Source organism: Myotis brandtii, unplaced genomic scaffold, assembly GCF_000412655.1.
Source record: "Myotis brandtii unplaced genomic scaffold, ASM41265v1 scaffold84, whole genome shotgun sequence".
NCBI classification, from domain to species: domain Eukaryota; kingdom Metazoa; phylum Chordata; class Mammalia; order Chiroptera; family Vespertilionidae; genus Myotis; species Myotis brandtii.
In genome coordinates, this window is record NW_005371410.1 from 10,867,932 (window position 1) to 10,885,486 (window position 17,555).

General features: G+C 41.0%; 1 protein-coding gene across 1 annotated transcript in view; it reads right to left on the minus strand.

The window, feature by feature from the left end:
• ACYP2 (acylphosphatase 2, muscle type) overlaps nt 1–17,555 on the minus strand; it is a 177,147-nt gene that overhangs the window by 128,490 nt on the left and 31,102 nt on the right. The window contains exon 4 of the mRNA XM_014532069.1: nt 11,939–11,966. Coding sequence (XP_014387555.1) covers nt 11,939–11,966 — 28 coding nt within the window. The remainder of the gene's footprint in view (nt 1–11,938; nt 11,967–17,555) is intronic.

Consider the following 17,555-nt stretch of genomic DNA (forward strand, 5'->3'; position numbering starts at 1 on the left):
GTTTCTTCTCTCTCAATGTTTCTAGCTCTCTATCCCTCTTCCTCTCCCTTCCTCTCTGTAAAAAATCAATAAAATATATTTTTAAAAAATCAGAAGAAAACATTTATGGAAATGAAAAATAAGGTCTTGAAACGAACAAAACAATAAAAGTATTAGAAGAAAAAGGCAAGGAAATATTCCAGATAATAATGAAAGTGCGAGGGCTACGCCCTCCATCTTGCCCCAGGGTAAGTGCTCCATCTTACCTTGGCCATGTGCTTGGCAAGGAGCTTCTTCCCGGAAGTCTAAGCCTCTGCTAGCCACACCCAGGAACAAGACACCGACTTGTGCCTGGCCAATCGGCAAGGCCACAGCCCTTTCTCCTCCCCTTACTCCAACCCCCTATAAAACCCCTCTCCACACAGAGTTCTCTCTCTCTCTGCTTCAAAATATATTTTTAAAAAATCAGAAGAAAACATTTATGGAAATGAAAAATAAGGTCTTGAAACGAACAAAACAATAAAAGTATTAGAAGAGAAAGGCAAGGAAATATTCCAGATAGTAAAATCAAGAGATAAAAAAGATGGACAATGGGGCGGGGGGGAGAATAAGAGGCTTAAAGGTTCATTCCAGAATGTCCAACATCAAGAGATAAAAAAGATGGACAATGGGGGGGGGGAGAGGGGAATAAGAGGCTTAAAGGTTCATTCCAGAATGTCCAACATCTGCCTGATAGGATTTCCCGAAAGACAACAAACAAGGAAAAAAACACTGCAATGTAGACATGCAATTTCAGATCAAAAGGACCCACTAAATACCAGCCCACTGAATAATAAAAGACTTATACCAAGTCACGGAATAAAAATCTAAGAATCAACTAAAACTTCTAGGAGATTGCGGGAGGGGTGATCACATAAAAAGGATCAGGAATCGGAACAGACATCAAACTTCTCAATAGCAACAGAGTTCAGAAAACAATAAAGCAATACCTTTCCAGTTCTGAGGGGAAACCAATTTCATCCTAGGATTCTATCCCTACCCTTAAGTAACAATCAACGGTGAATATAAACACTCAAGGACACCCAGGCACCTTTTCTCAGGAAGTACTGAAGGATGGGTGTCAGCAAAATGAGGGACCTAACCAAAAAGAAGAAAACATGGAAGCAGGGAAACATGAAATGTCCCACATAAAAATAATAAAGGGTCGTTGGTTCTAGGCAGTAACAAGTCCAGACAGAAGCAGGAGTTCAGAGATAATCAACTGATTTACCTGAAATGTTAAATGTAGTATTGATAAGCATCTGAAAAATCTAATAAAGCATTTGGTTACATTGATAGAAAACTGATAAGATGAGAAGGTAGGCAACTCTTAACTCCAAAGAAAACAAAAGGTGTACAAATGAAGGGAAAACAGTCAGAGTATATACTACCCAACTTATCAATGACCAATACTTTCACAGTAAATACCAAATAGTGGGTTAACTAGAAATTGGGCTAGAATTATATTAAGGGGATGAAGGGAAGTATATGTGTGTGGGGAGTTAGTAAAGTTTACAATTTATAAATCAAGAAATAGCAGTAGCTATAGGCATATTTTATCAGGAAAAAGTGCCAAAGATTTAAAAGCCTCAGCTGGGGGCAAGGAGGTAGCACTGCCTTTTTCTGTCTTTTTTTTTTTTAATATAAGCTTTGTAGTATTATTTAATATTCTATATACCTTACTATTTTGATAAATAATTATAGAACCAACGAGAATAAATCCAGAGATTTTTCACATTTCAGCTTTGTATCATGCATTAATGCCTACACTCCATTTAGTGCAAATTCTCTTCTGAGATCCAGCATCTGCTGAGTTTTGTTAATTATTGCTCCATATGCCTTGTTGCTCCTCAGCAACCAATATTTGAATTTTTAAAGAATCACACACAATGGGAAAAACATTCTCTTCTATATTTGTCTGTGATTATTGAATATCCCAAAACGTGAAATAGGATTTTAAAATATTTGTTTTCCAAATGTTCATTTATTCCCCGTATTTACTATACCACCTCTGCTTGGCCCTTGAAACCAAGTGAGAAGCCTCCCTTGCTTTGCTCTGCCTTGACCTGGTTCTCACTCAGTCGCCTTGAAGGTTGTGACTTCATTATATCATTCAGGGCCTTCTCTGCTCTAACTCCAAATTTATATAATTTCCACATTTCACCTTAAAAGTTATCAAATATTCAGTGTTGACAACAATATTGAACATATTTTTGCTAACAATAAATTTATGTATTGAGGAAGTTTATAAATTCAGGACCTATGCACAATCTAGAATAAATACACTTTTACATAATAAAATGTCCTTTTCTGAGAGATGGAACAAAGTCTGTCAGTGACTAAGTGACAGTAAACAGCTATCTTAGAATTGAATTAATTAAATATAGTAGACTCAGTAGGCAATTCCTTTTCTCCTTTTTTAAGTATTGATTTCTTTGCATTGACATTTCCTCCTCAAAATGTTTCTAACTGACAAATTCTGCCATGAGAGGGTAATTTATATATCAAAGCTTTCTGAAGAAAAGAAGATACATTCATTAAAATTCAGTTCGGTGATGGCCTGGGGTGGGGCCGGAGCCTGGAAGAGAGGGCAATGGGGGGAAAATGGAGGACATCTTAATACTCTCAACAATAAAGATAAATTAAAAACAAGCACAGTACTTATGTTGAAGACTCACTTTATCAAATTGCTGATTTTAAGAAAGCAGTTGGAAAAAAAAAAAAGAAAGCAGTTGAGAAGCAAATAAAATGTTCTCAATCCATGGTTTTTCACTCACAATTATGACTCGGCCAAAAACAAACTCTGGCACTTGTACAGATTTAGAACTGGAAAACAAATATGAGATGTCTGGCTAGAAAGCAAAATGTGAGAACAGTAAGAAAAATTTCATCACTAGGAAAATCCAAGGGTCAGGTTGCATAGTTATCTCATGAAATCAATTAACCTTGACAGCATAGTTTATGGTTCAAGTAAAAATTCATGTGTCTTTGTGCTGACCCATGAAATAGAGGGAAAAACACACTAGAAAGCTACTTTACCTGAATTATTTGGATAACAACTATAATTTCCATTTAATTTTGCGAATTGAACTAATTTTTTAGTGTAGGGAAGGTTTGGGTAAAGTATTTGTCACAGACTGCTCCCTAGTATTCCTAACATAAGAATCGACAGATAATGTGGAAGAAACCTGTTAAAGTATAGGTGACAGGTGGAAAATAAAATGCCTTCAGACACCACATGCAATATAACTACTATTTTCTTTTTAGGGGGGTTCTTGTACTTTATTTATTTTTTATGTTTTTGTTAATCCTCATGTGAGGACATTTTTTCCATTGATTCATTGATTTATTTTTTATTTTATTTTTTTTAGAGAGAGTGGGAGAGGGAGAGACAGAGAGAAACATCGATGTGAGACACACTCATTGGTTGCCTTCCCTACCCCGACCAGAGCTGGGGATCGAGCCTGCAACCGAGGTATGTGCCCTTTACCGGAATCGAACCCAGGACTTTTCAGTCCATGGGCTGATGCTCTAGCCAAGACGGGTAGGGCATACCTACTGTTTTCTTAACAAAAAAAATCTGGATCTGGATAAGCAGAAATGCTTTTTGGGGAAAATGAGTAACTTGAACTGTCCCAGAAAATCCAGAATGTGTCATTGAAAACACACACCATTATAAACACAGGGGAGACACCATTCAGTCACCGAATACAACGGGGTTCCATTTTATGCTCATTTAATCATCTGGAATTCAACTGCACATTCTCAGCAATTTTTTAAAAAAGAGAAATGGAAATGGAAGTAGTATAGGCAAATGTGCTTTAGTTAAACTCAATGAGCATGTCCCCTTGCTGATGGATACAATCAAACCTACACTGCTCAATGGATGTTGACAAACCTGTAGAAAGAATGTATGATTTTATTTAAACTGTATCCTCGACCACAGGCAAAGAAGTGGGAAGCATCACCCGTGTCACCAGGCCACGAGTGGCGAAGCCTTATTTGCTGCTTATTACCTTGACGATGACTAGCTTCACCAGTGGCTTGCCTGGTCGCACTCTCTAATAACACACTAACCCTCTTCACACATTGTTTGCGGGTAGTTTTTATCGCGCGCTAACAGGTGGCGCGGGCCATGTTTGCTAATTTTTTGCGCAAATGGCAACATTCAGTAAAATTACAATAACTTTAGTTTACGTATTTATACGTTACCCGCATTCTACCGCTAGTCTATAAAAACGTATTAATACGTGTCCCGCGCTCTACTACTTACAGTCAACGTAAAACGTATAAATACGTTTCCTGCATACAATGTGTTCAAAGCAGGGCCTCCCCTGTGGTCAAGCTGATGGAAGAGGGCCAGTTTTTTCACACTGTTCCCTGCAGAGCCTACCCAATGGATATGTCAGTTATATTAATCCAGAAAGAGCACACATTTTGAAAATAGAGGAATCTGGATTTGGATAATTTACTTCTCTAGGCTTCAGTATCTATGTCTATAAAATGAGAGAAATGAAATCTACATTACAGTTGACCCTGGATCAACACAGGGGTTAGGAGCACCAAACCCCCAACAAGTCCAAAATCCATATATAACTTTTGACTCCTCAGAAATTTAACTACTGCCCTGGCCAGGTAGCTCAATTGGTTAGAGCATCATCCCAACATGTCAAGGTTTTGAGTCCCATCCCTGGTCAGGGCACATACAAGAAGCAACCAGTGAATGCATAAGGAACAAATAGATGTTTGCTTATTTGATTGATTATATTTTTATTGATTTCAAAGAAGAAGAGAGATGATGAGAGAAAATCATTGATTGGCTGCCTCCTGCATGCCCCTTACTGGGGATCAAGCCTGAAACCCTGCATTTATCAGATTATCTTTAATACCTAAGTGATGGAGTTAAACTCAAGGATAAACATTTAGAGAGAGGTGGAAGACCAACTTTCCCTGCATATACAACTGTGGAGCTAGCCTTGGTTGGGAGAAAAAACCCACCTCCCACATCTTGGGGACAATTTTGTCATCCTAGCAATTGAAGAGTTTTCTTCCAGAACTGTGCCTCAACTTTTCTGGGAGAGTTTGTTTGTTTTTGTTTTGTTTTTTATCACATTATGGTAGCCAAGTTATTTCCATTAAGTAGAATACCCATTGCATATTTAATATATTAACAACTTTTTAAAAAACCCATTATACATTTTAAAAATTTGTTCTCAACTTCAGAAATATTTTTAAAAGAACAAGTATTGCCAAAGACTACTTTTAATTATAGTAATAAGCAAGGAACTAATAGGGGGTATTCAGTCAAAATGTAAGAAAATGCTTCCACTCCACCTCACTTCTACATTGCATTCCTCAGCCCAAAACATATTCCAATACAATACCATCAATTTATTCACGACAAGGTGATAATTAGTATGTAGAGCTAGCAAAATGGGTCTGGTGATTTTTGTTTGATATGCAATTTCTTTGGTTGGGAATATTGCATTGAATAACAGTATGGCAAATAAAATGAGGGAAGTATTTTCAGTAGCAAGTTGCCTTTATATGGGCATATTTCTACATTCTAAAATAACATCTCTATTATCTTGGTTAGGGTTCATCTCTTTTAAATCTATAAGAAATATGTGATGTCTGAGTATGTGTGATGATTCACAAATTTGAAATAACACCTACTCTACTTCAGTTCTGGTACAAAATGTGTCAGTGAGGCCTGAAATTAAGAAAATTATCTTGCACCCAGCCGGTGTGGCTCAGTGGTTGAGCGTCAACCTATGAACCAAGAGGTGACGGTTCTATTCCCGGTCAGGTCACATGCCAGGTGGGCTCAATCCCCAATGTGGGGTGTGCAGGAGGCACCTGGTCAATGATTCTCTCTCATCATTGATGTTTCTCTCTCTCTCTCTACCTCTCCTTTCCTCTCTGAAATAAATAAAAATATATTTTTTAAAAATTATCTTGGTCCATCTTGCCACAAGGATGGTGACATCAACATACACAGCCAGAGTAGAAATGTCTTGGCAAAAATGAGTTCAGAAGCCCTGACCGGTTTGGCTCAGTGGATAGAGCGTCGGCCTGCGGACTGAAGGGTCCCAGGTTCTATTCCAGTAAAGGGCGTGTACCTTGGTTGCGGGCACATCCCCAGTGGGTGGGGGGGTGCCGGAGGCAGCTGATCGATGTTTCTCTCTCATTGTTGTTTCTAACTCTCTATCCCTCTCCCTTTCTCTCTGTTAAAAATCAATAAAATATATTTTTTTAAAAAATGAGTTCAGAAAACAGATCTATGCCAGTACTGGCTGTGCCGTGTCACCTAGATCTTTGTCGTTGATAATAACACTGGTAACATCTACTGAATACTGCTCTATTCTTTCAGTCTTTGCACAGTCCTGTGACATGGGTACCATAGTACCTATTTTTTAATATATTTTTATTGATTTCAGACATGAAAGGAGAGAGAGAGAGAGACAGAAACATCAATGATGAGAATCATTGATCAGCTGCCTTCTGCATGCCCCACACTGGGGATCGAGCCCTCAATCCAGGCATGTGCCCTGACCAGGAATCGAACTGTGACCTCCTGGTCAACGCTCAACCACTGAGCCATGCCAGCCAGGCCATAGTACCTATTTTACAGATGAGGAGAGGTTAAATACATTCCCAAGATCATACAGCTAGCCAGTGGGAGAGCCGGGGTTTGAATCCAAGTCTCTCAGATGTTCACTCTCCTGACTAGGACTGGCTACATAATTTGAAGGGCCCATTGCAAAATAAAAATGTGAGGGTCCTTGTTCAAGAATTGTTAATAATTTCAAGATGGTGACAGCAGGGTCTATGACCGAGCATGGAGCCCTTCTAAGCACAGGGCCCTGATCACCCGGGTTGTACACTCATGAAGCTGGCTGTGCTCAGAGCTGTATCACTTCCCTCCATCACGACTCAACCTAATTCAGCAAATACTTTGTTCAAGCCACAACTCCATATAAGAGGTCCCTCGGGGGTTCATGAGAGGCTCCTATTCTGCCTGGACACAAACAATACTTATTACTTATATTTATTAATATAATGCTCAACAGCAAAAAATATCCCATAATTTTATGTTTTGAATATCAAGCCTTCTCTTTGGTTGACTCCCTAAGACCTCCCTTTTAATTAGTCTGTTTCCTCTTTTCAAAAAAAATAACTGTAGCCATTTTCCACTGTACTTTTAAGCATAGAATATCACAGTCACGCATTGCTCCTTCCTGCTGTGACTGTTTGCAGGAGCTTCATCCTAATGATGGGAAAAGGCCTCAAAGTCTTGTAATTGTAGGGCCCTGATTAATGAACTCTGCCTCTCAGGATCTTCTTTTGAAGATCTTTCCAAACCTTTCATTTGGCACCTTCATTCAAGTGGAATGTCTGAAGCTTGGTGGATGGCGTGTTTTAGTGTAAACCTTTTACTGTCCAACACATGCCCTGAGAACAAAGGGAGTTTGTTTGCAGAGGGTACGGAGTAATTGGGACATGACGTTTACATTTCTAGGGACAGGACTGGGCTGAGCGTGTAAATCTGTGGAGGAACTGGGGGGCGAGGGGGAGGTGATGGAGGTGGAAGACAAAAGAGAGAGAAAGCATGATCTCTGCCCCGGTGGGGGCTGCTACAGAATTTGATGCCCAGCCCCAGACTCTCCCATCCTCACATCCTTTTTACTGTGATTTCCTTTTCCACAAGGAATGTTGGCTATTCCTGTATTTAATTTCTTCCTAATATGGATCAAGGAGGAAGGAATCACAGGCAACTGCCACCTGGGACTTCACACTTTAAGACTTAAATGTGGACTCCTGAGATTGCTGCCTCCCTACCTTTTATGGATAAGGTTGGATGAGATCATAAAAACAATTTGTAAACTTGCCATAAAAAGAATAAGGCACAAGCAAGTATCTAGAACGGTAGTTCTCAATCGTATCAGACCCACTATCCCCTTTTTTTTATAATGAAACATCCCCTTCACTGTCCTGAAATGAAATCCATATATGATATAATCTACCCACAGACACACAAAAGTTTAACTAACATAAGGCTCTAAGTGTAATATAAAGGAGAAATAAAATTAGAGTTAAGGTTTATGTTCAAATAATTATAAATAGGTTTTTCACCCACATCAGTGCCCTGGAGGATATTTGAAAGTTGAACAGGGCCTGGTGGGCATGGCTCAGTGGTTGAGTGTCGACCTATAAACAAGGAGGTCACGGTTCAATTTGGGGTCAGGGTACATGCCTGGGTTGTGGGCTCGATCCCCAGTTTGGGGTGTACAGGAGGCAGCTGATTGATGAGTCTCTCTCATTATTGATGTTTCTATCTCTTTTTCCCTCTCCCTCTCCCTTCCTCTCTTAAGTCAATAAAAATATGTTTTTTAAAAAGACAAAAGAAAGCGTTAGCTGGTTTGGATCAGTGGATAAAGCATCAGCCTGTGGACTGAAGGGTCCCAGGTTTGATTCTGGTCAGGGGCACATGCCTGGGTTGCAAGCTCGATCCCCAGTAGGGGGCGTGCAGGAGGCAGCCAATCAATGATTCTCTCTCATCATTGATGTTTCTTCTTCTCTCCCTCTCCCTTCCTCTCTGAAATCAATAAAAAAAAAAATATTAAAAAAAGAAAAAAGAAAGTTGGGCAGGACAATTTCTTTGTTCTATGGAATTGTTTCACACATCTGTCAATCTTGGCCCCCAGCCACCAGTTGGTATGGCTTCGATCATTGTGATAAGCAAAAATGCTCCCACAACCCACGGAACACGTCCTAAAAGGTGACACTGCCCCTGTTGAAAACCACTGGTCTCAGTAAGAGTGCCTGTTTACCTTGGTTGGGATTCCCACGTATCAGCCAAGATACACTTGTCATACTCCCAGCGAAGAGCTCCAGGGCCTGGCAAGCCTGAAGTCAACAAGCATGCCTTTTCTATTTGTATACAACTATTTTTAGGCCACTAGTTTTAAAATAGTACACACTTACACACCCCATATTCATCAAGGTCTCTAACCACGTAGAGTGATGAGGCTTTGGTCAGGGAGTGGCCATGCTATGCATGTACTGATAGTTATGTAGAGTGAAGTAGAGGAAGCATTTATTTTGTGCCATATTTAAAACGTAGGAAGGTGGAAATGATGGGTGTGTCAATGTGGTAAGTTGCTAAGAAGGGCTAGTTGGCTTTGCACGTTGTTTCCTGGTCCTGGCTGACCCTCAATTAAAGGAGACTCTGAATTGTAAACATTTTTTCCCCTGGCCAAGGACAGGCACTAGTATTTGCTTCTTTTTCTGCCTGCTGAATACAAAATTGAGGCCAAACAGGGACCCAAAGGGAATAAGTCCCCTTACCAATATGCCCTTGACATACATCCCTAGTTAGGATCAATTGAAATATTTAGCAGACACTTATAAAGCTACTGAGTTCTGGCCAAAAAGGGGAAAAAGGTATGTTGTGGAAACTTCTGTGAGTCACCCACCAGCATTTACCAAGAGGTCAGTGTTTTGCTGCCAAAATAAGCTAATATTTGAATGGAAGATGACTTTTAAACAATCTAAGGGAATACTTAAACAGCAACATCCCTCTACACCATGACCTATAATATTACATTTGCCCCTTTTCATCCAAGAGTACGTTTGCTAGCTTAAACCCCAAGTATGGTTTCTGGGTGGTAGTCCATCCTATATAATAAAAGCCTAATATGTGAATCAACCGAACGGCAGAATGACCAGTGGAACAACCGGTTGCTATGATGCGCACTGACCACCAGGGGACAGATGCTCAATGAGGAGCTGCCCCCAGCCTGCAGGCCAGGCCAGCCAAGGAAGGTGCCAGCAGGGGGCCCCTGACCGCCCTGCCAGTCGCCCCACAGATTGGCCCTGACCCCCAGCCAGGCCTAGGGACCCTACCCGTGCAAGAATTTCATGCACTAGGCCTCTAGTTAAGAATAAAGTGTATTTCAAGTCTACATGTGTTTCAGGAAACCCTGATGACAGCTATGTGGCTCAGCTTCTGTGCCCTGAGAGGCTAATTCAGCCGTGGGCAAACTACGGCCCGCGGGCCGGATTTGGCCCGTTTGAAATGAATAAAACTAAAAAAAAAAAAAGACCGTACCCTTTTATGTAATGATGTTTACTTTGAATTTATATTAGTTCACACAAACACTCCATCCATGCTTTTGTTCCGGCCCTCCGGTCCAGTTTAAGAACCCATTGTGGCCCTCGAGTCAAAAAGTTTGCCCACCCCTGGGCTAATTAAAGCTCAATCATGAGATCCCAGCAAAGCAGATGGGAGGTTAGGGGGGACAGACCTGGACAAAGTGGGATCCTGCAGGAGGAAACTGGCTTGTATTAAAAAGGCCCCCACCTTTTAAGGGCAATGCCACCTCAAACTTCTAATATTCCACCACCTACAACAGTTTAGATTCCCTGAACTTTCATATCGCTGATCATGTGGTATCATATCGCTGATCATGTGGTACAGACCGTCCCCTGATCTTTCCTTCCTGGACATGTCACCAGGCATGCGGTAGACCTCCTTAGAGGAGAAACAAGGGGGCCAGAGAACAGCCTCATAGGACTCCTTTGAATGACTACTCCCTTACGCAGTAAGCCCTTGGGACAATGAGGTTCTGATCCACATCAACAAAGCCTCAGGTCTCTGACCACAGAGACAGAGTTTTGGTTAAATTAGAGATAACATCTAGGCCTCACTTATGTTTTAGCTCCAGTCCCAGAAGAGCAGCAAAACTAGACAAAATGACGCCATGACTGACATCAGGACCAGCTGCAATGACTAATGACTCCCTACCCTGGTGCTGACCAATCAGTAGAGACCATGATCCTGAAAGGACACATCTGAAAAAGCTGATGAATTCTATTGAGATCCTCCCCAGAGACCGCCCCCCCCACTAAAATCCCCGCCTTTGGAAACTGATAAAACCCTTAATATAAAGAACCCAGTGAGTGCGCTCACGCGCGAGCCCTCTCTCTCTCTCTCTCTCTCTCTCTCTGATTCCCCCCCCTCCCCCCCTCTCTCTACTGATGGATTGGTGGGCACCAGAGCACGGGGTCATTATTCAATGCCGCTGGTCTTGACACCATGGCTGATTTTGTTGCTTCTGTGGGCCTGGAGCTGAAATATAACTGAGCATAGATGTTCTCTAGGGAGGAAAGGTCAGGAGGTCCAAACCTCTTGGCCAGCAATATGCTAGGGGAGGAAAAGTCACCTTGGGGGTGAGCTTCCACCCTACAACAGATTGTCCATTGCTAGGCACCTGGGGCTTTCCAACCTGATGACCTTCTGTACCAGGCCCATCGTCCTTGCTCTGCTCATGTCTGTCCAACTGTCTACAACATAAACCACATGACCAACAATATACTATACTTGGGGAGGAAAGGTCACCCTGGAGGCAAGGTCCCACCCTGCAATACTTGTGTTCCCAGGCTTTTGTATGTGTGTGTCTGTTTTTAATCCTCAACTAAGGATATGTTTTTATTTCTTTTTTTTTTTATTTTAGAGAGAAAGGAAAGAGGGAAGAAAGGGAAGGAGAGAAGAAGGGAGGGAGGGAGGGAAGGAGGGAGGGATGGAAAAGGGAGGGGGGAAAAGAGAGGAAAATAACTAAGGATTTGAGAGAGAAACATCTATCGGTTGCCTCCCGTATGTGCCCCAACCAGGGATGGAACCTACAACCTAGGTGTGTGCCCTGACTGGGAATCGAACCCGAAACCAGAACAGCAGTTCCACAGATCTGGTGGTGATATGAATGGGTTTCCAATCTCTGATCCTTGTACGATCTGGATTGTCCACCATTAAAATCACTTACAACACCATAATACAGCATAAAATATATAGACAGCTTGAAAAAATGTAGTGAGAAAAACTTTCAAACCATAACTGTTGTGTTTTTCTTATCAGTACCTGGCTCCAAGAGTGGTTCTTCAATATCCTAATTAAAAAATAAAAGAGAAAATAATGATCAACATAATTTGATGAACAAGAATAGATCCAGAGACAAATGGCAAGGGGGGGGGAGGGGTTAGAGAGCAACCAAAGGACTTGTATGCATGCATATTAGTGTATAGGATGACGCTCCAACCAATTGAGCCATCTAGTCAGGGGGGAAACACTTTTTTTAAATAAATAAAATGTAATCAGTGGATCAAAACACTATGATAGGCACTGTATTGTGAGGAGCATCAGTGACGGGGAGAGGCTACAAATTAAAAAAGGAAAAAAGGGTTTGGATCCCATCCCTGAGAAAGCCAGTTAAGCAGCAGGAGCCTCTGAGCAGATGTGGAAACTGAACTGGTCTTGGAAGGAGGGATGTATAGGGAGTTGGGAAAGAAAATTCCAGGCAGGCAAATGCCATGAGGAAGGACCCTGAATACACTTGGCACATGTGGAAAATAACTGAGTAGCTTGAGCAGACCAATTTATCTGGAGTAAGACACCCATATAGGAGAGGGTAAGTAAGTCGATTAGGTCTATTTTACTGTAGGCTGAAATGTCAGGCTGGGACATCTGACTTGTTCTGAGCACAGTGGGGAACCATTTACAATTCTAGGGACGCGATGAAAACAGCATTTATAAATGTGTGGAGAGAATGACAGATGGGTTTCTCAAGCAGCCACATACACACGACATCACCGGGGGTCCTGCTAAAGTACAGATTCTGATTCGGCAGGTCTGGGGTGCAGGCTGAGAGGCTGCGTTTCTGACATGTGCCCCAGGGATGCCCAGATTGCTGGTCCTCGGACAGACTGTGAGTAGCGGGGGATTAGGGTATGGTTCTAAATTCAAGACATCCACTGGGCTGTAATACTGAAACAGAAAGAGAAAGCATGCCATAAAAAAGAAAAAAAACACTTTTTACAAATTTGTTATTCTAATCTGTTCATTTGTTTACAAGGAACAAACATTTCTCACTCGACCCGCTTAAGTAAAAAGGGTGACTCTAGCCCTGGCCAGTGTTCTCAGTGGTTAGAGCAGTGATGGTGAACCTTTTGAGCTCGGCCTGTCAGCATTTTGAAAAACCCTAACTTAACTCTGGTGCCGTGTCACATATAGAAATTTTTTGATATTTTCAACCATAGTAAAACAAAGATTTATATTTTTGATATTTATTTTATATATTTAAATGCCATTTAACAAAGAAAAATCAACCAAAAAAATGAGTTCGCGTGTCACCTCTGACACGCGTGTCATAGGTTCGCCATCACTGCCTTAGACAGTGGTTCTCAACCTTCTGGCCCTTTAAGTACAGTTCCTCATGTTGTGACCCAACCATAAAATTATTTTCGTTGCTACTTTGCATCTCTCTCACATAGATGTTTCTCTCTCTCTCTCTCTCTCTCTCTCTCTCTCTCTCTCTCTCTCCCCCCCCTCCTCCCCTCCCTCCCACTCTATCTAAAAGCAATAGAAAATACCCTCCAGTGAGGATTAACAAAAACCAAACACAAACAAAAACAAAGGCAGTGTCTCTTGAACCCAAAGAAATATTTTCCATCCTGGTTCTCACTGCTCTTTCCTAGAACCCAGTCCCGTTGGTACACCTCCCCCCAAAACACAACAAAACAAAACAAACCACCACCACCAAAAAACAAAACACCTAAACAAACAAGCAAACAAACAAACAAACAAGGGTGTCTCTGAAAAGAAACATGGGAGAATCTGGCAGAAAGCAATGCAGTGTGGCAGAATGTCTGCAGGAAATGGAAAGGCACCAGGCAGTGTTCTCTCCATCCAGCTGATTCTGTGCTTTCCTGTCTCTTCTGCTTTCTCATCAGTTTGCCCATTAGGACTCTCAGTCCTGACTCTAACTGCCACTTCAAGCATCGGCTACCATCTTACTACAGGGGCTTAAGTCTCCATTCAGCTTCTCAGGACAGAATCAGAATGGACCCGTCTTTGGACTGGTCCTCAGCATAAGGAGTCCTTCTCTGGTCCAATCATCTGTTACGGTGGCAAAGTCTCCACATAATATTTCAGGGATGAAGCGAAGGAGAGTTGGAAACAGCAGGCAAATTGGCCAACAGGATGCTAAACTGGAGAGACTCTCAGGTTCAACTGAGGCCTCTAGATGTCTAGCACTTCCCATGCTCTAAAGGCAGGTGTTTCTCTGAACAAGTTAAGACATTGAGAAACCAGTTCTGCCAGCCTTCAGCCTTCATTCGCTTCCAGACTATATGAGCTGGTGAAAAATTCAGAGATTGAAGAAGCAGGTGCCGAGGTCTGTTCCCAGCTTTTCTGTGCATTTCCTCCCCCCTGCCGCTGTGCAAGAGATTGAAGAGGGGAGCTCATATCCTTCAAATCTGGGGGTTTTCAAGAGTCTCATTTGGAGAGCAGGGATCCCTTGAGAATCTGGGGGTACATGGAAAATGGTATCTCACTTTGAAAAGTCTAAAAGTGAAAGGCTGTGGCTACATCAGCCAGGGATAGCAGAGCAGCAGAAGGGAGGGAAGACAGAAGGAGAGATGCAGTCCCAGGAGTCAGCTGCACTCACACTGATGGGAGGTTGGGGGGGACAGACCTGGACAAAGTGGGATCCTGCAGGAGGAAACTGGCCTGTATTAAAAGGGCCCCCTCCCCTTTTAGGGGCAATGCCACCTCAAACTTCTAACATGGACTAGACTTCTTACTATTTGAGAATCACCAGAAAGGTATGAGACGGGCCCAAGATTTTATCCAAGGTGTGTGGAAGGGGACTCTTCAGAGCTGGTTTAAATAGAGAATGGGAGTGGTGGTGGAGGGGTCCCACCCGCGCCCTACTAAGTCCAACATGTTCTTTAAACCAAATGTAAAATGATGTCACTCCAATGGTGTTTGCAGATTCCAGGCGCTAATTAAGTGGAGAATAGTCCAGCAGCCTGAAAACAGAACTTGGAGTTGAAAAAAAAATTTTTTAATCCTCACCTCAGGATATTTTTCCATTGGTTTGTAGAGGGAGTGGAAGGAAGAGGGCAAGGCAGAGAGAAATATCAATGTAAGGGAAACACATTGATTGGTTGCCTCCTGCACGAAACCTGACTAGGGCCCTGGGGCCAGGGAGGAGCAACCAAGGTATGTGCCCTTGACTGGAATGGAACTCAAGCCAATGCTCTATTCGCTGAGCCAAACTGGCTAGGGCTGGAGTTGAAAATTTGTTAGTCAACTTATACTTCTTTCTTGAGATAAAACAGTGCTTCATTTGTGATTTAGAACCCAACAAAAAACTCTCTAGAAGCTCCAATGAAGTAGATCTATAGAAAAGGGACTCATGAATCAAAAAAGAATGACAGAAGGAAAGAAATAAATATTCTCACTTCTATAAAAGCTGCACATGGTTTCCTACTGAAAATTATGACCAACTAGAGAATGGAGAAGCTAGCTGAATAATAAGTATCATGTAAAGTAAGTCCTCACTTAATATAGGTTCTGTGACTTGAAGCAAAACGGTATAAGAAGAAACTGAAACCGTACAACAAATGGGTCCAGCCTGCCTGTAACTACTGGAGCCAATAAACCAGAGACAGGGTTGAATCATATGTAAGCATTTATTCCAATAATGCTGGCAGTATGGGGGAGAAGCATATCATCCATGAAAATCTGCTCTGCTCACCCCCCACCCCCATAAGCCAGCTACTTAGAAGGACAAAGATTACGTGGGGAAGTAGGCAAAAGGAATAAAAATTAGCATAATGGTTACAGATTATAGGCAATTTGGACTGGGGAGTTGCAAAGGGCTCCATGTACTCCATTTTTTTTTTAGCAACAAGGTTGTTAATCTTTCCATAATAGTGTGGATGAAAGGGACCACATACTAATCCAGGGGTGGGCAAACTTTTTGACTCGAGGGCCACAATGGGTTCTTAAACTGGACCGGAGGGCCGGAACAAAAGCATGGATGGAGTGTTTGTGTGAACTAATATAAATTCAAAGTAAACATCATTAAAAAAAAGGGTACGGTTTTTTTTTTTTTAGTTTTATTCATTCCAACCAGGCCGGATCCGGCCCGCGGGCCGTAGTTTGCCCACGGCTGACCTAGGGCCAGGGGGAAGGGAACAATGGGGACATTATTGTTTAATAGGTATGGAATTTGAGTTTGAGATGATGAAACATTCTGGAGAATGGACAGTGTTCATGGTTGCACAGCAGTGTGAATGTATTTGATGCTGCTGAACTATACGCTTAAAAATGGTTAATAGGGAAAATTTTATGCTAGGTATATTTTACCAGGATTTAAAAAAGTAAAGTAAACCAGTGAGATGCACCTATGAAAAAACAGTGGTACAATCTGGATGTACAAGGCAGGATGATGTCTTTTTGCTGTTATTTTCTTTTCATTTTTACCTATTTATTTACTAGCTACTTATTTAAAATTTACTAGATAAATTGTATCTAATATAGTCATTCTTAAGTCTTAGAGTTATTTCTTAGAGTTACTGTAGATATTTATATGTTATAGATTACTACCATAGGCCAATTTGGAACAGAAGATTCTAAGTACACTTCCCTGTAGATTCTGTCTTAAGGAGGGGCATTCTTTATTAATTAATGTTTTTGGCCTTTTGTCTTACTTTAACCTTTGACATCTCCAATTCGTGCAGCAAATATTTATTGTGTGCCTACTATAATGTTGGGGGCATTGGGACTGTAGCAGTGAACAAAACACAAATAATCCTGTCTTAATGGAGCTTACATTCTAATGTTCTTCATTTCCTTATTGTAAAGAAGTTTTTGTTTCATGAAAATCATTTGAGAATTTTTCAGCAACTTTGATTAAACCATAGGCATGTAGTACCACACTCCCTAAATCAGGAGCTGATGTCCATACTCATTAGTCCTAATGTGTCTTTCTTCTTACAATTTCCATAGGTTAATATCATTCTCTACAGAACAGATTATTATCATTATTATTATTAAATGCCCAACAGACATTTTAAGTTAAAGTTCAGACTTACAATATAGAGCTTATTCGACTGATAGATTATACGTATTTATTTTTTTAAATGGTTAAGTTACCATGCTGTTTTAACTTCTTAGAGACTGTCCATGTTACACCGATATTTGATGCTGTTATTTCTGACTTTAATGAATCTTTTCTTTGCCATTTATGTAATAGAATATGATTTTGGAAAGTTATTTAAATTGTATATAAAATAGAGTGGTACTACTTCCTGTAAAACAACGAGTGCTTTTCCTTATACTAGCGTTAGTTCCCCTTTTCTTTTCTTTTCTTTTCTTTTCTTTTCTATCACATTCTAGTTGTTTCTTTATAAAAGAGGACCTTATGTTCTTTTGAATCCACAATAATATCCAACAGCTTGTTATAGTATTAGTACCATCTATTCCAGTGATGGCGAACCTATGACACGCGTGTCAGAGGTGACACGCGAACTCATTTTTTTGGTTGATTTTTCTTTGTTAAATGGCATTTAAATATATAAAATAAATATCAAAAATATAAGTCTTTGTTTTACTATGGTTGCAAATATCAAAAAATTTCTATATGTGACACGGCACCAGAGTTAAGTTAGGGTTTTCCAAAATGCTGACA